The sequence below is a fragment of the Prinia subflava genome, chromosome 18, assembly GCF_021018805.1.
Source record: "Prinia subflava isolate CZ2003 ecotype Zambia chromosome 18, Cam_Psub_1.2, whole genome shotgun sequence".
NCBI classification, from domain to species: domain Eukaryota; kingdom Metazoa; phylum Chordata; class Aves; order Passeriformes; family Cisticolidae; genus Prinia; species Prinia subflava.
The window spans coordinates 6,922,831-6,941,060 of NC_086264.1; the positions used below are offsets into that span (position 1 = coordinate 6,922,831).

General features: G+C 44.8%; 2 protein-coding genes across 16 annotated transcripts in view; one reads left to right on the forward strand and one right to left on the reverse strand.

Moving 5' to 3' along the window:
* The window catches only part of JADE1 (jade family PHD finger 1), a 43,201-nt gene extending 31,407 nt beyond the window's left edge, over positions 1-11,794 (forward strand). For all 14 annotated transcript variants that reach the window (XM_063415313.1, XM_063415321.1, XM_063415317.1 and 11 more), the window contains 6 exons: positions 852-1,063; positions 2,472-2,639; positions 3,195-3,311; positions 5,575-6,105; positions 7,662-7,779; positions 8,288-11,794. In XM_063415313.1, the coding sequence (XP_063271383.1) occupies positions 852-1,063; positions 2,472-2,639; positions 3,195-3,311; positions 5,575-6,105; positions 7,662-7,779; positions 8,288-9,183 (2,042 nt within the window). In that variant the 3' untranslated portion in view covers positions 9,184-11,794. The remainder of the gene's footprint in view (positions 1-851; positions 1,064-2,471; positions 2,640-3,194; positions 3,312-5,574; positions 6,106-7,661; positions 7,780-8,287) is intronic.
* Positions 11,795-14,087: 2,293 nt separating this feature from the next.
* Positions 14,088-18,230, reverse strand: part of SCLT1 (sodium channel and clathrin linker 1) — a 29,440-nt gene continuing 25,297 nt past the window's right edge. The window contains exons 19-21 of one of the 2 annotated variants that reach the window (XR_010082643.1): positions 17,411-17,489; positions 16,153-16,327; positions 14,088-14,342 (exon numbers count right to left, since the gene is read on the reverse strand). Coding sequence is in view for 1 of the 2 variants with exons in the window: in XM_063415323.1 (XP_063271393.1) it covers positions 14,280-14,342; positions 16,232-16,327; positions 17,411-17,489 (238 nt within the window). In the remaining variant the exon portion in view is untranslated. The remainder of the gene's footprint in view (positions 14,343-16,152; positions 16,328-17,410; positions 17,490-18,230) is intronic. The other variant, XM_063415323.1, reaches the window with a different exon arrangement.

Sequence of the window (18,230 nt, forward strand, 5' to 3'; positions counted from 1 at the left end):
GCAAAAGAAACTGGGAGGGAGCATAGTCAGGACAGGTGACTCAAACTGACCAAAGGGATATTCCACATAATAGGAGGTCCTGCCTAGGATATAAACTGGGGGAGTTACCTTAAAATGGAGGCCTTTCTATTTCAAAACAAGTCTAAATTATAAAATACCACAACATAATGGGTCTGTAGCTGTGTGTCATGAGTAATTTTCTGATAGATGCTGTTGGAAAAGAGCAAATTTCAGATTAGATTTCATTTAGTCATTGTCCCAGCTTTGATGTTGCATTTATTACAGCTATGTTTTTCCTTTTTTAAAACAAAATAATTGATTTTTGTAGCAGGGTCTGATGGAGACCTCAATTGGGATTGAATCTTGTTGGATTGGAACTTGTGATAAACCAACAACTGTTGTTAGAAACTGCAGATTCACTCCAAGTATCAGATTTTGTCACTGGTTTTCTCCCGCTGCTCCATCACTTCTGGTTCGAAATACTTTCAAATCTTTAATCAAAGAGTCAACATCTGAGTGGCAAAATTGGAGCAAAAGCCATAGATGGTGCTGTCTCAGAAGAAAAAATGAGAACAAGATCAGGAAGCCAGAATCGGTCTTGGAAAGTTTTTCTTAGAATTTGAAAGATTTGGACACTCCACTTTTGTTAGTTTATTACAGTTATAAGATAACTTTGCCCTTTTTTTGCAGTTTCCCTGTTTTATGCTGGAGCAGGCATGATTGCCTAGGAATGAAATGTGTCTATGTGGGGATTGGCTGTGCCTACTCAGCTGTTCAGAAAGAAGGTGGAGCTGTGTGTGTGATGGTTATCACTCTTTTCTTTAACTCCATGAACAACTCCTGTGTTCCAGGGATGCTGGAGCTGGACGAGTACACCATGGAAAGGGTGATGGAGGAGTTTGAGCAGCGCTGCTACGATAACATGAACCACGCCATCGAGACGGAGGAAGGGCTGGGGATCGAGTACGACGAGGACGTTGTGTGTGACGTCTGTCAGTCTCCAGATGGAGAGGATGGCAATGAAATGGTCTTCTGTGACAAATGCAATATCTGTGTGCACCAGGTATGGCAGCAGCAGGGGCTTGGGTGGTAACAGGAACTTTTCCAAGAGGGCACTCAGTAGGGGCATGGGTGGTTTATTCCAGGTAATTTGACAGAGAACCTGCTGAGCTGTGCTGGGGAAGCGCTGCTGTGCGTCACCTCTCCACTGTAGTTCAGAAGTTTCCTTAACATAAGAGATACAATTTTAGCCTATCTGTTTCCATGGATGCTTCTTGCTCTGGCAGGTGCTTTCCCATCAGCCTGTCCTTCCTTCTCAGCTTTAACAAGTTTCTGTTGTTACTTAGTGTTTGGAAAAACTTGTCTGGTGAGCAGGAAACACATTTTCTGGCATATGTTACTTAACTGCTTTTGTACTAATGATAAAGGACTAGGCCTGTGACAGCTGTAAGAACAAGTGACTGTCCTACAGAATAAAGTTGGTATTTTCAGACCTGTTGGGTTTCTCTGATCATATCAAACCTGCAACTTAAGTGCGTTAAAGCTGATATTGATTGGGATAGAGGGCTCCATAAAGACACAATCTTCTCCAAAACGTGCTCTTAATTAGTTGCCATCCTGCACTTTTCCCTCTGAGTAAAAACAACTTGGAGAGTTGTGAGAGGCCGTTGTCTTGGTTTGGAAAGACAGATATCTGTCAGGGAAAACTGGAGTTTCCCTTGGAATGGAGAATGTAAAACTCCCTCCTTCCAAATTATTACAATTTTGCAATTAGGAGCTTTAGGTAAAAATATGGGAATAGGAATAACAGTTCTTTACTAGGAATATTAAAAATGCAAATGCAGTAATAAAAAAACCCAAGCAAACAAACAAACAAAAGTCTTAGAAAACCCTGACAGAGTCAGAAATATGACCTGACACCCTGTTGGGCAGGGTGTTGGAAGCAGTCCAAATAAATCCTCCTGCAGTGACAGATGTGGTTCTGTTGGAGTAGAGATGATCCTGCAGACAGGTTCAGTGGTGCTGAGATGAGTCCGGTCTTCCTCTGGGAATCCAGTGGAAAAGAGGATCCCTGGGGTCCCTGTGTCCCCATTTTTATCTGGGTAGGAATGGTTGGCTCCTCCCCACTGGGTGCAGCATCTCCCAATGGATGATGGAATGTGTGATGGCACTGGTGAGCCTCAATGGCCCATGAACAGAAGATATCCCCAAGGGTGGGCAGTGGTGACAGAGATCACAAACACTGCCCCACCTGGTTTAACAGCTGGGCTGTGATCAGAAGGCATCCACCCTCCTCCCCCTGGAGTTACAAGAGATAAAGGAAAAAGAAACCATCCCCCAACTGCTTTCTACAGATGACATAGAATACACATTTTTTTTTTGTTGCATAACCCAAGACAGCAGTGTGTTACCAGCTAAGAAACCAGTTGGTGTTTTCTGTGCTCTCTTTGCCCCGCTCTGTGGGGACGCAGGCGTGCTACGGGATCCTGAAGGTGCCCGAGGGCAGCTGGCTGTGCCGGACGTGCGCGCTGGGCGTGCAGCCCAAGTGCCTCCTGTGCCCCAAGAAGGGCGGCGCCATGAAGCCCACCCGGAGCGGCACCAAGTGGGTGCACGTCAGCTGTGCTCTCTGGATTCCAGAGGTGGGTGCTGGTCCTGGCATTCCGGGAGAGGAAAAACCTCCTTAAAGCGCTGTTTGACTTAGGAATGAAGTGTAAAGGCTTCTTGGTTATGTTAAAAGTCTGGCAGAGATGATGCTTCATCTGCAAAGAAACAAATTAAATCCCCTTTGTCAATCAGAATTAGGCCTTGGAAAATGAGGCCTTTGCTGCTGGCAAAGCTCATTTAACAAGGACACCAGGTACCATTTCACTTTGTAAACAGAACATTAAAGGTGAATCAGGAAAGTTTGAATCTGACAGAATTCCTGTGGGTTCTCAGAGTCAAAGCGTTCATCCTGTAGAATAATCTTAAACTGGTGAGCTTCACCTTCAAACTGGTTTGTTTGGTCACAGAGTCAAGAACTGATTTTTTTTTTTTTTTTTTTAAATAATTGTATCTCCTTATATAAATTGAGAAATTTGGGACAAACTAAGTTGTGTGTACACACAAAGAATTTGACTTCTTTAATAAAATCGTTTCTCTCTTCAATTAACAGTGTCATAGTCACTCCAGTTTTTTACCGTTTTTCCTCTTAGGTGAGCATCGGAAGTCCTGAGAAAATGGAGCCCATCACAAAAGTTTCCCACATTCCCAGCAGCAGGTGGGCACTGGTGTGCAGCCTTTGTAATGAAAAAGTTGGAGCCTCTATACAGGTAATTGAACCACACAAATATCCACGTGTTTTCTTTTGTCAGTTTTCAGTAGATAGGAAAACGTGTTACTGGTTGTTACTACTGACAGCTGATCTGCACCAGAGCATTGCAGACTGGGCAGTTTGTTTCACGTGCATGTTTATACTGGGTTGTTAGCTGTAAGGCACCTGTAGATCCTTTGCATTGGAAAACCCCTCAGAAATGTTAAATAATCCTTTTAAGAAAAAAAATTAAAATCTAGAAAGACTGAGAAAACATTACCAAATCTCAGATTTTTGAAAGAGGAGATGCTGGGACAGCAGACAAGACTTTGATCTCCCTTACTTGAGAGTAAATGATGAGGGAGTGTAAAGACAGGTGACCCATTTGGGGCAGTGTTGTGCTTGTGGAGAAGAAGACAGTAAGATGTAGCTTAGGGTTGTGATGGTGCTCCTCATCCTCAGAGCACTTCCAGCAGCCAAACAATCCTCAGAAAGCTCCCTGGGACACAGAGGGATGATACTACAGTTCATAAGGAGGCTGAAGTAGAGCTTTCTTCTGGGGCTAGCCTGGTGTTACAGGATCCACGGTGGTCAGAGCAGCATTAAGACACAAAAATTACTCAAGTCCTACACTTCTTTGAAATTAGTTTATATCCATTTCCCTTTTCTCCTCTGACCCAAGGAGAGGAGATTTATTTGATTGAGGCTGCCAGGAAGAGCTGTAAAGCAGCAGTGCAGCACTAGTTCCAGTGAAACCTATCACAGTCCAGTTCCATGTGAGGAATGTATGAAATAGTAACTGCTAACTAGAGAAAATAAATCTGTCCACAGCATATAAATTTGCAACTATAATCCCTTCTTGCAGAGCCATCCCCTTCCTCTTGGCTGCTGTTATGTAGCTGAAGCTGGTTGTGTCTGTTCTCCAGGCCACCTTCCGATATGTGCACAACAATTAGGAAAAGGGGCAGCTGGAAGTGTGTGTCAGGCTGGTCAGGGAGCAGCTGCAGTAAGCTGGGAAAAACAAGACTGTGTATTCCCCTGGGTTCAGCAGATTTCCTCCTGGTGAGACAGGCTTTCCCCTCCTCTCCCAATAAAACTTGAGCTGCAGTAAGAGCTAATTATGGCTAAAGCACTTCTCTGTATTGCCCAGTGTTCCAGTTGGGATGCTCCTGGCCTGTTTGTTAGCAGGAGAGGAAAGGGCAAAAGATGCCTTGGTATTTTTAAATTCCTTTTATATGTTGCTTTTATTAAAGACTTGCTCATTTGAAACCTGTGCAGTTTAAACCCTGCCATACCTTTATAAGCCATCTGGCTGCTGAGTCAGCCTGAGCAGGAAAACCCAGAGGAGAGAGAGATTTGGCTTCTTTACAAAGCACTGTACAAACATCCCAGTGCACGGTGTTGCTCTTTCAGGGTCGGTGGCTTGGGGTAAGCATAGTTCTGTTTCCTAGTTAGGAGCACTAATGCTCATTTCCACTTTAAATCCTGTTCACCAGAGGTGTGAGTGGGTCCAAACACATATGTCTGTGTGTTTGTGTATATATACTTATTTATATGTATTTAAACCTTTCAGCTGGTGGTATGTATGATATCATTTTGCCAAAGGAAATTAGATATAATGGAAATGAAGTGCTAAATCAGCTGAACCAGTGCCCATCACTCCATGATTGCTGGGTTGGTTCACGGAGTAGAAAGAAAAACGACAACATTTGAATTTCCTGTTCTCCTTCTCTCCAAGGTGAAGTAAAGGCTGTAGTCAGTGAAGTAATGGTTGACAGTGATTTAATATTTGAATTTATAAAATTGGGATAACGGGGGGAAGAATTCCCTTTGGTTGAATCCTTTTGGATAGCATGGGTCCAGGTGCTGGGAAAGATTTAATCAAAAGTCTCAGACTGGCCTGGAGCCACCACGATGTTTTTTCCCCCATTGTGCTGGCACAGTCCAAAGGGGAACACCTTACTCTGGGTAACTGTGCTGTACACAAGAGGCTCTGGTGTCAGTAGGAGTATTCCTCTTGTGGCTTTTTGTGCATGGAGCAGCATGCTGGGGCTGGAGGGGGGTTAAACACTCCTGTCCCTCTGGGCCACTTCATCCTTGCCTGGCCTGAAAGGACTAAGTCATAACCCTAATTAAAGAGAGCAAGGAAATACTGCAGCGTAGAAGCAGAGCACAGTGACAGGGTTCTTTTTCCAAAGCAGCCCCGACACCTCCAATAGTTTTAGGCAGTGTGGCTTCTTAACTTTGTATTTAATTGGTTAATTGTAATCTGTTTTCTCTAGTGTTCAGTGAAAAACTGCAGGACAGCCTTTCACGTCACCTGCGCGTTCGACCGCGGCTTGGAGATGAAGACCATCCTGGCCGAGAACGACGAGGTGAAGTTCAAGTCCTACTGCCCCAAGCACAGCTCCACCAAGAAAGCCGATGCTGAGGCTTTGAGTGAGAGCCCAGGTCAGGAGAACAGGAATGGCATTCAGGACACCTCTCTTCCTGCCCACATGGACCCTTTCCACAGCATGGATCAAAACCAGGAGGAGGCCCACAGGGTCAGCCTCCGCAAGCAAAAGCTCCAGCAGCTGGAGGACGAGTTCTACACCTTCGTTGAGTCTTTGGAAGTGGCCAAAGTGCTGCGGCTGCCAGAGGAGCCGGTGGAATTCCTTTACCAGTACTGGAAGCTGAAGAGGAAATCCAACTTCAATAAGCCTTTGATTACCCCAAAGAAGGATGAGGAGGACAATCTGGCTAAACGGGAGCAGGATGTTCTGTTCAGGAGGCTGCAGCTCTTCACGCACCTGCGGCAGGACCTGGAGCGGGTAAGCCCCGGCACTGCCTGCGCTGGCCAAAGCGCGGTTCCCAAGCTGCTCCCCCGAGCTGCAGCTCAGCTCAGAGCTGTGCTGTCAGGCAAGGCCGTTCACAGTAAATTTCTCTGGAGCACAGCAATTGCCCTTTGCACAGCGAGGTCAGTCACAGGGCCAGCAGGTCTTGGCGTGTAGCGTTCAATCACCTGCAACTGGACTGTCGTGTTTTTGCTTGTGCTTTTTTACTGATTAACTCCAATGGCTGTGCACTGTACTGCAGCCCCCAGCTGAAGGCTTTTCAGCATTTAAGAGCTTTTTCCATGCTCCTTTCATCCAGTGAAAAGGATGGTGAAACTTACCTTGGTTTGCAGCAGATCACATACCAGAGTAAGATGATGTTTTCCTGACTGTGTGTGGAGGTTTGGGAGGTAAATGATGTTTGATTCATTTAGGTTTTGAATGTTTGATTTGGTTGGATCAGTTTGGTGTTTCAATAAGTACATCTGATCCTCAATTCCTTTCTTTTTGGGTTAATGTAAGAGCTCTTAGAGCCAGAAAGAACACTGAAATTAGTTTTTTGTGCCCCTATGGCACGTGGCTCATGTAGGCCATGGACGAAAGCTGGCTCAGGAGGCCCTGCCTCAGTAACCTGTAGGTGCACCAGAGCCTTTCTTTCATAATAATGTCTTACCTTTAAATCAGGACAGCAGGTTCTCATGGATGTACTGCATCCTTTGTAAAGGATCCTGGTGCCTAATTACTCTTATAATGAATTGTTGTAGTTTTTCTTTTGATTTTTCTCCTAGTTTCAACTCCCTCCCATGGCCCTTCTGTTGCTGTTCAGATGGCCCAGATCCTGGCTGTTACCTGGGATCTTTTGTTCCTTCTCCACGTGCTCAAGCTTTCTTGTCATCTTCTCTTTGATCAGCTAAATAATTAGAGTTTGTAACTGGTTCCTGGATCTTAAATTATTCTGTGTGTATCCTTTCCATTTCTAAATGGGATGTCAAAACAGGATACATGATTTTAGTAACATTTTTAACGTTTTACTACTCTGTTCCCACTGATTGTACATTCAAGATAATTTGGGTTTTAAAAAAGAAACTTTTGCAAAAACAAACACACTTGTTACATTTCTCCGGATCAGGCCACAAGGTTGTAATTCACAGGGCACCACCCTGTACAGAGAGAGGAGCCTTGGAATCATCCATCTGTACTTCTCAGTGATTCCTTCATCTGGGGAGTATTTAATACGGGGTACATTCAAGGATTTCCAGCTTTTCCCTAGATTTCGTGTGTGTGTGACTCAGGTGTTTGTAGAAGTTACTTCTGTGCTGTGGATCTTCAAATCTGATGGAATAATCTGTCAATTAAATTTCCTGTCAATTCAACAGCTAATTTGCCAGTTAAATAGACTGTTCTCTAAATTTTGTTTAAGGTAGTTAAATTTAAATACGCTGCTAACTTGTTTCAGTGGTGTATAGTGCTCCAGCTGAATTAATTCAAACACAGGCAGGGCAATATCCTGGGAATACAATTCCTGTAAAACCCATCCCCTTGCTGTCTTCCAGGTGCGGAACCTCACTTACATGGTGACGCGGAGAGAAAAGATCAAGAGATCTGTTTGCAAAGTTCAGGAGCAGATATTTAACAGCTACACAAAGCAGCTGGAACAAGAAAGAGTTTCAGGTACGCCTCAGTGTTCCCTTCCTCACGTTAGAGCACAGGGGCAGGGTGTGCTTACAGGCTGTGAAGGACAAACATTTGTTCTCATTTCATTCCTCAGAAAGATGGATACCTTCAAAATCACTGCAGTGGCCAGATTATCCTTTAACTATTGAGTAACTAATCAGCCATATTTTAGATGGCATCAGTGAGATTCACTTGCTGGTTGCTTTTTGCCTCTTGTCTCTGAGGAGTGTCTTTGTCTTAGTGGACAGAGTAGTGCCAGGAGTTGTGTTTGCTACAAGTATAATTAGGTGCAGCTACAGGAAAATAAAACCACGCCAGCAGGATATTGTGAAACCATGACACAGCCACAGAGCCGTGACCTAAAAGTGCAGGACAGGCAGCCAAATACCCATTCCTGATGTGAACATGTCAGGCACAAGGGGCAGAGTTAAAACAGGTACACTGCAAACCGGTATTTCCGCAGCTGTGGAACTGCTTGACTTGAACTTGGTGTGCTTCCCTGCAGGTGTGCCTTCCTCGTTCTCGTCCATGGAAAGCACGGTGTTGTTCAACAGCCCGTCCCTGGGCCCCAACGCCCCCAAGATCGAGGACCTGAAGTGGCATTCTGCCTTCTTCAGGAAGCAGATGGGCACATCTCTGGCCCACTCCCTGAAAAAACCGCACAAGAGAGACAGGGTAAGAGACAGGCCTGGCAACGACAGCAAACCCCTGCTGGGGCAGCCCAGCCCGAGGGAAGGGGCTCCAGGCAGCTTTTTGAATTTTGACAAGACCTTCGCCGAGGCGCGGATCGCACCGGCGCAGCAGAAGAACGGCGTCGTTATCCCAGAGCACAGGAAAAGAAGAGACAATCGCCTGCAGTGCGAGGCGGCCAAGGCAGAGCTGAAGGAAAAGACTTCTAAACACAACCACAAACTGCTGAGACCCACAGAACTCTCTCAGAGGCAACTGGAAAACAAAAGGGCTGTGAACCACTCGGGTGGTAGGTCAGCGCCCGGCACTCGGAGGGATATAGTGCCTAAATGTAACGGGGGTCTCGTCAGAGCCAACTCCAATCAGACTGTAGTTAAAGTGCCTACCACGCCCACCAGCCCAGGGAAAAACTGGGGCGGATTCCGAATTCCAAAGAAGGGGGAGAGGCAGCAGCAGGGGGAGAGCCTGGAGGAGGCCTGCCGCCAGAGCTCCGGCTACCCCTACCTGGGCGTGGGCAGAGTCCCGGCCAAGGAGCGGACGAGGAGCAAGTTAAAGGCCGACAGCGAGAACGACGGCTACGTCCCCGACGCCGAGATGAGCGACTCGGAGAGCGAGGGGGCCGAGGAGAAGTGCAGGCAGCAGAGGCTCAGCCCCAGCAGCAGCATCGGCAGGAGGACGGACATTATTCGGAGAAGCATCCTGGCCACCTGACCGGACACGGGGACAGGGCCTTGGAGTCACTGCCTGCAAGCCAACTCCACCTGCCTCAGTGTGTGAGAGAGGAGCGTTCTTAGAGCTACAGACTGACAAACTGAAAGCCCGTTTTTTCTGAGTTGTATAAATATGTTTACATGCACTTAAAGCTGTTTTAAGCTCTTTGATTTTGGTTTTTTTTCCTCTGCCCGATCCACACCCCCTCACCCTCCCCATTTCTGTGGGAGGTTTGAGTCTCCCTTATTTGCAACTTTCCTGAGTAAGCTGAAAAGTACTTTGCTACTAAAACAGGAGTTGGGATGCACACAACTCACAAAAATCTTCTAAAAGGGGCTAGGGTGGGTAGGAGGAATCAGGCTGCATTCATCCCTTCTAGCTAAAAGGCACTGAAAATTTTACTCCCTTCCCCTGACTTCTGGAAAAGCACAAGCTCTTAATTTAACTCGTGTGTATTGAATGGAAGATGGTTGTTAGACCATGCTGCACTGCACTGGTAAATGCCATTGCAAACGCTCTCTCTCCTCTCTTTGCAGAATGTGTTCTGTTGTGTTCAGGTTGAGCACAGGTGGCAGCTCAAACCCCTCCGATGCTCCAGAGTTTACAGGTAGATGATGACCAGGCACAGGCACGACGTTGCACTGGGGGAGGAGGAAGGGAGAGGGCAGGGCTTGAAAGAGGGGACTGACACAAAGGATGTCCCCAAAGGGCTCAGTTCTGAGCAGGGGGCAGGTCTGGGGGTTCCAGCCCTCCAGGGAATAACCTGTCACCTTTAGTCAGGCACTGCCTTCAGGAGTGTGATGACAATGGCAGACAGAAGTTTGCTATGGCACTAGGCAGGAGGATTTCCAAAGGCCACCACAGATGCACTAATGATATGTACTGGGAGAGTCAGGCTTATGACACTAAAAGGTTGCTTTAAATGGACACGAATATATATTTTTAAATAGGATAAAATGCAAAGGCAATACATTGTGATTAGCTCTTTACAGTCAAGCAAAGAAAAAACAATTTTGTTCTATTGTGGACTAGATTTGATGGAAAAGGGAACTCGTATTCTGATTGTGTACTTTTTTAATAATAATTGCAAGTGGCAATAATGAGTAAGCTGTGAGCAATAATCTGACCAGGTTGTGAGGATACTGTTTTGTACTGAGTAGGGCACACACATCGCAGTGGAGCGTTAGGAGCCTGTAGAGTTTGGAATTTTTCATAGATGTTGGAGAGGTGTGTACTGGTGAGGAAGTTTTAGCAGCAGCAGTGTGTTCACAGAGACAGGCATAAGGAACCTGCTCCTCCCCTTTCCCACTCCCAGCCTGCTGTTATAGCATCCACTCACCTTGGAATGTCTGACCCTTGCCTCCTGAGGAGGGAGCACTGGCAACACACAACTCCTCTGCCACAGGACTGAGGATTCAATCAGAAAATAAAAAAGGCTTAACACCCTATCTTGCTATGCAAGTTAATATTATCAATTAAATATTTCACCAGAATGCATCCCTGTTTTAAAACTCAGAAGTCTTAACCTTTTGAGGAGGGGGAATTTTATGTGAGATACTTTCAAAATCCTGTTGCTGGTGCCAAGAAGTCAGAGTAGTTAGATGACTTAGAGAGGTGAAAGTCAGGCAGGGCACTGGTGACTGAGGTTACACAGTCACTCCGGGGATGTGTTCAAAGTATAAAGAGCAGACAGACAAAAGGTAAAAGCCACTAAGTTCTACTCAACATCCAGCTCCATTCTCCAGACAGGCACTGGTATTTTCCCCAAGAAAGAAGCTCATGACTGCACAGGAATTGTCAAGCCATAGATGGAATACCCTAAATTTGGATTCTGAGGAAACCTTTAACCTCGCACCCCTTGGACAGAGGTACTTTGTTAATTTGCACTATTATGAACACTAACATTGTGCAGAGTGAACTTTGCCTTGGCTGCTTTGTCCCCTGGCACTGAGGGCAAAAAGCTCTGGGAGGTTTCCAGTGGAGCTGACCCCAAACCAAAAAGGCTGCGGTACGACCAGCTCTGGAGGTCAGCTCTGTCCCTGTGCTTAGCCCTCAGCAGGAGGTGGTGCAGGTACTGCAGTGACAAACCCACCCCTGTGTTTTACTGGATTGCTGGATTTGCTGGATTTCTGTTTCCAAGCGTGACCTTTCCTTGTGCTGACTGACCAAGAGATCTTTGATATGGTCTGTGTGTTCTGTCCAACTGTAGGCTAGCTGAACGTCTGTAGAGATGCCTGGAATGCCATTTGTTAGGTTATAAACTCACACAGATCTAAATGAAGGGTTCATGTTGTGTACAAATCTTGATTGCAGAAGTTTGAGACAATTGTGATGACATTTGTAAAACTTGTACAGGTTTTTCACTATGTGCCTAGCATTGGTGTCCATTCAGCTGAAATTAATTAAAAAAAAGGTGCATGAAGAGAAACAGAAATAAAAAAGTATATGTAGAGATGACTATTTTATATTACATGGCCCAATCCTGTATTTATTTTCTCCCTTTTTTGAAGTATTTCTAAAGACCTAGTTGAAACAGCTGTATTTTTTGTTAAAATATTCTGTAGAATTGTGCCTTTTGTCTGTATGTGAATAAATGCTGTACATTTTTGCAGTATCCTTGCCAGCAGTGATTTAGACCTTCCCATATCTGTATTTGGGTTCTTACAAAAACCCTTCAGTGCAATGATCTGAACAGCTTTCATGGATTGGTACAGGTATCACTGTGCACACTGCAGCTGTGAGGTTTTGTGAATTTTTAAGGTTTTTTTTAGGACTGCTTGTTACTGACAGCTGTGCCCATCCCATCAACAGCACACTGTGATGTTTTGTTGTGGTTTTCCCCTTGACATCCTCCAAGAGATGCTGCTTATCTCAAAATGTTTGTATTTGTAGACAGAGGGTGTCCTTGCAAAGTCCATGATCTCCATATGTGTTCCATGGAAAAGGAATGTGAGGTCTGAACCCGTGGATCTTTGGGATAATCAGGCTGAAAGTTCATTCACATTCTGAGCTGGCTGGGGTCAAGCAGCACTGGGAGAAGCTTTGCTTCTATAGCAGGATTTCCAGGAGATGAGGATTCCTCTGAACTCCGGATGCAGGAATACAGAATGGACTTGGAGCCAAGCAAGAACACGCAAGGCAAGGTTGTGAAAGGACACAGTGAGCAATCCATCTTGGAAAAACCAGATCTCCCACTGTGGGAGCAATGTGGGAGCAGGCTCCTCTGGACACCCAGGGAAATGAAAGGAGCTGTGGATGTATGATGAGCTCTATGTGCCCACGTTCCTGTGTGTGGTGCCACGACATGGACCAGGACAGAAACCTTTTCCTGTCCTGTGCCAGCTGCTGGAATTGCTCTCGTGGCCCTTCCCTTCACCGTGAGGTGCTGGTGTCATCCCTGCAGCTCCTGTTCTGGCAAACAGCCCCAGGCAGGAGCTGCACCCCGAGGGGAAATCACAGACCCATCATTATCAGGGAGTGTGCAGGTGCCCTTCTGTGCCTCCAGGAACAAACACAGACCCTGAGAACTGCCTGCCCCTTCAGCCAGGTTTCACTTCACAGCCAGAGGCTGCCTTCGAGGAGTGAAGGGGATTAATGGCTCACACAAAATCTTCCAGGTGGCCTGTCAGCATCTCAGCTGTGCACTATGCAAATGGAACAAGGGGCCTGCTACCTGCCTGCCTCTGTATCACACTGCTGATTGATGAAAATCTCACCCAAACAGACGCTTGGAGCTTCTGAGAAATGTATCCGTGTTGTTTTGGAGGATCCTCGACATCTTTTAACCAAAACTGAGATTAAGAGATTGCAGTGGATGCAGGCATCTATCAAAAAGAAAAAGCAGCCACTGTAGGAACGAGTGGCGTTCCCTGCAGGAATTGTTTCTGAGGGTGTATCCATCTTGCAGGCTCTACCTGAACAGCCAAGATTCCAGGAGGCAGCACAAAGTCTGGCTTCCACAGGGTGATCAGCCCAGCTCCATCCTCTAAAACACAAACACGAGGAAGATCCACTGCCATGGACACACAGGTTTATTAATCCAGGTGAGACATTTCCATCAAGCACTGGGCAAGCACTACCAGCAGCTGAATGAGGTTAGAAACCAGAATTACACTCCTCACATTGAAGTGGAAGGACAAGCAGTTATGTCAGTTAAGGCCAAGATGTGAGCCCTTCAAAATCAAATTAAACATCTATCAAATGCTTGTAATACATGCTAAAACAGAAAATGGAGTTTGGCTGTAATTGTAGAATGATAGTTGGGGATATTACCTGAGCATTCCCACATCCTGGCATCTGCAGAATTGAAACCCACTGTTTCAAAAGGCATAAGGGCTGGGTGACCTTCCCTTTGTGCTAATTGAAGTAAGAGAATGGAAGTTCCCAGATATGTCCAAACCAAGGGGGCAGATCAATAGAAGAGCAAGGAATTGTAAAAGCATTATGAAATTAATAGTATATTAGGAAGAAAAAGCACAACTGCAGGAAGCTTACAGAGCTTAGAAATGAGCTGAGTAGCCACAGCAGCATTTCCATTATTACCTGTACCTTAGGGGCATCACACCAAAGTGAACTGAATTCTTTACACTGGAAGGCAGTGGAGGCATCATGCAGCTCACTGACCATCAAAAGGACAACTCTTTGACATTCATGATGTAATGAGTCTAATTATAACTCATAAAGGATCTTCAGATTGTTCCCAAGTTACCTGCACTCCAAAGAAAAAAATATGGACTGCACATGAGCAAAGCCAAGATGAATTTCACTACAAATGTCACCTACTCCCTGCACACAATCTCGTCACAGTTGGAGCTGGTGCATTTTAGACCAAAAAACCCTGAATGGGTCACAGCACTGTGTCAGATTTTTTCATTTGCTACATTAAAGGACGTGAAAGACAACAGTTTGCAGTCTTCTTCCAATCTTTATTGTGCATACAGAGACAGGACCTTCATCCATTCCCTTTCTTACCAGAAAAAACCCAGAATTTGTCTGAAGTTTTACCAGCCTTGCTGTGCTTTTGACTGTAGTGCTCCAATATGAAGTTTCTCCAGCAACGCTCCTAGCTGCCAACATGGTGAGTGATAAAAACACGTTTAAATGTTTTCCAGATCCTTCAGGGAAACAGCTTTTTTATTCTGTGTAGTTATCAGGGTAAGCTGCAATGAAACACAAGCAGATGATAGCTTCTTAATAATTCTTTGTAGGATCAAAGTAACAGTAGAACTTCCATACTGAATGTGTCATGAAGGAGAGGGAACAGGCACAGGCAGTGTGAATTTGGGATTAACAGCAGAATTTACAATGTACTCTGTAGATGACTACTGCTTTTGTCTTATTTCAGATCCCAGAGAATGCAAGATGATAGGTAGCAGGAATACACTTTAAAAGACACCTACAGGATAAATGTTTTAAACTTGTGCAAACATTATCCTCTATTTTTCATGTGTCTTAGTGAATCATCACTACTATTTCAGAATAAGTTAAGGTTTACAGTCACTGAACAGACCACAATAAACGTGTAATTTCTAAGCTCCCTCCTAGTCCAGCTCTAGTCCATATTTGATACAATTTTACAATGAAGGTGGATAATGTAGTGAGAACACACACGTCAGAAATCAGCCCTCAGATTAGGGATAGAGAGAATCATCCCTCAGAATCTGATGGAATTCACACGTCAACATTCAGCCTGCTGGGGCCTAGGAGAGAGTAAATACCCAGATTCAGAAGAGGGGACATCCTTGCAGCACCACTGGAGACCTTTAGCAGGGACAGTGCAGTATGTGTTTTTTTGGGGTGGAGAGAAAAAGGAAGGGGCTTGGCACAGCAGTTCTGAAGTCACTCCAGAGCAGGGACAGGCCTTTGCAGTAACCTCTGCCACCAGGGCAAGGCAGCTCTGAAGCCTGGCAACAAGATCTGGGCTGCATTTGGGCTGCACAACATCAAATCTCCTTGTTATCTTTCAGAGAGAGCCTGGTGAGGAACAGCTAATTACCAATGTTTTCAGGAATTGCAAGACCTCTTCCTCGATGGGCATCAAGGCCAGGAGTTTATTCCCTTGAAATGTGACATAAGCATGTTGGGGTTTTTATGGGAAGACAGCATCTCAGAAGCATTAGAGCTAAACAAATCCATATAACAAACAGCAGGCTAAAAAAAAAAAAATTCCTCTTTCAGAGCAAATCTTCAGCAGCTGAATAGACCTTGTCATGACAGAGAGCATTTAGAGCCAGGAACCACAGCTTATGTTATGACAGCTTGGCAGCTATGCCCATTTATTCACTGCTGCTGGGAAAAAAAATGCCATTTGTCCTAACTGAGCAATTTAGGTCAGCCAAACATTTCCTCTCTGCAGCTCACATGGGGTCAGCCACATTAACAAGCTGCAATTTGCAAATGGTTTTCCTAAATCACTGTAAAAAAAGCAGGAGGCAGAAAGAGCATCTTTACTTAATAGGAGGCCAACTTGAGTAATGAACTTCCTTGGCAAAAAAATGAACTCAGCGTATAAACCCCCAAGGGATTTGCTTCAAGTTGTACAGCTTAAACATGATGGAAAAATTGAACACTGAGGGGGATACACTCTCTCTCCTTTACCTCTCCAATGGCCTGGAAGGAAACAAGCATTTCCTACTGTGTCTGCACAATTTTTCCCATTGCAGGAGCTGCTGCAGCTGTTACACACAGCCAGTGGTAACTGCATGGGTGCACTCCAAAAGCCCTGTGCTGTGCAAACAGGAGCTACAGTGATTGAAGGGCTGGGTTTTGTCTTTGCTGCCTTGCCTTTTCTAAAGCTGGAAATGCCTGGACACCTTCATTGACACATTTTGAACCGTGCAGGTTTAATTCCTATCAAACTGGTTTCCACAAACAAACCTAAGCTGTCAAATAAACATCCTGTCAGAAGGTGACATGTCCAAAATCCAAGCTTGTTAAAATCGTGGTGGTAATAAAGCCCACAACCATCACCTCTGCCTCAGGAATGATGTCCAGTGAGTACTTTGGCCCGTGCCATGTGCTTGGGTAACAGTTCCTATGAGCTGGGTACCTGCTGGGAGGCTGTGGCTGCTCTCTGCTCCGCCTGGCTCAGCCGCCTCTGGAGCCTGTCGATGTATTCCCGATATTCCGTCATCTGCATCTCATCCTGTGGGAACACAGCCTGTCACCACACTGCCACACTCTTCTCTGCTGAATCCACTCATCCTGTACCAAAAACCAGCTTAACACAAGACCAGTGTCAGAAGTGGAACTGTTTTCCCCTTACAGTTACAGTCTGAGGACAAACAGCTGATGCATCATGGAGAATTTCCAGCTGTCATGTGACATCATCTGACTTTTCCAATCAATCTGCAGGGAAGTTTTACTCATTTCACCATCTTGAAGCAAAATGCATAAAGGCTGACATTTTAATTCAGGTTATTTAATCCACGCAACCTCACAACATAAATGTTTTAGCTATGCTCAGAAGAAAGAGGAATACAGTAGGTAAGAAAAATGGGATGATAAACCTGCTACAGATCTCCTCTGTTCCCTTCAAAGGGTCTGTAAAAAGCCTTTCTTAACACACAGAAATCTGTCCCTGCATCATTTTTCTCCTCTAAATAACACAGCACTAGAAAAAAAGAACAAGACAGAAGGATTTATCCTGGATAGAACTGGCTGTTATCTTAGATTTATAAGGCTGGCAGGAAAGCCCTTTCCTAAAGTGGCCATTAATTATTGAACAATGCACATTCCAAAACAACCCTGCCCTTAATCTTCAATGGATAATGCTTTTAGCTATATGCATATATGGGCACAGAATGCAAATATTGCATCCACACAGCATGTGGAGAATTCGGTGTCTCTGTATCTGCCACATTATCTGTAATTCCAGTGCCTGCTCGTTTTCGAGGCTTGCAGGGATTCACAGGCAGAAGAAAGTTCAGAAACATTTCCTGAAATTTGTCCAGAATTGCTAGATTAGTCACTTAGAAAGATAGAAAGATGATTTCTCCTTCCACTTTTGTAATTTGAGAGTAAAGTTCATTTGTCTTCCTGCCATTGGAACATGTCAGTCAGCAAGAAACTGTGAGGGTTCCCAATTGTTACTGACTATCCCTGTCAAAAATCCTTAATTTTCTCTAAACCAGCAATATAACTCACCTAAATAGGTTTGTGCTAAGATCTTAGTGTATGCACATCAGGTTGTAACTGAATGTAGCTGTCACATCACTCATTCTCTTACCTCAGCTGCCTTCTCATTTGCTGTTTCCAGCTGGGAAATGAGCTCCTGGCTACGGAGTTTTTGTCGACGCAGCTCACTTCTGGGAATCAGAAGAAAAGATGCTGATTAGCAAACAGTAGTACTTCAGTTATTGGAAGGTAATTCCATAGATAGTTCTGTGAATTGTGGGGGCTTATGGTGGGTTTTAATTACAGGGTTACTCTTAAAACACCGATTTCAAAAGCACCACACAGCACTTCCTCATGCTGTGCATTCAAAACTGTAATGGCAGAGGAACAAGATGTATTTGTTGGAATCAGCAAGACTTTGTCAAGAGCACTTGACATTTTACAGGGGTTTTTTCCTGTTTATTGAATCTTACTTTGGAGGCAGTCTATCCAGTGTGCAATAAATATAAGCTGCATTTTGCACAGTAAGTTCAATATTGAGATTAACGTTCTAATTAGTGTTCCATAACCAGACCTCAACGTAGGTGTTTTTAAAGGTGCTTTGAAGTACCTAAAAATAAATCATTCTATACTTGTGAGACAGACAACAGTGTGACACTTTGTGAGGAAAAGGAAAATACCACCTACTTCAAAGCAGTCTTTTTACTTTTATACTGAATGAGTTTTAGTGATCCTCAATTTACACAGTATTGAAGACAAAAAGAAATCTGGTTATGACAGACAATCTGTGAGCAAGGGCCTAAAGGAAGCAGTTCTTGCCTCCTGTCATCACAAGAAGAGGGATGACTGAAGACACAACTCCAATAATTTTAGCCAGGAAAAGATGCAAACCTAAGTGAGCTGCTCTAACCTCTGACCAGTGTCTAGCACCT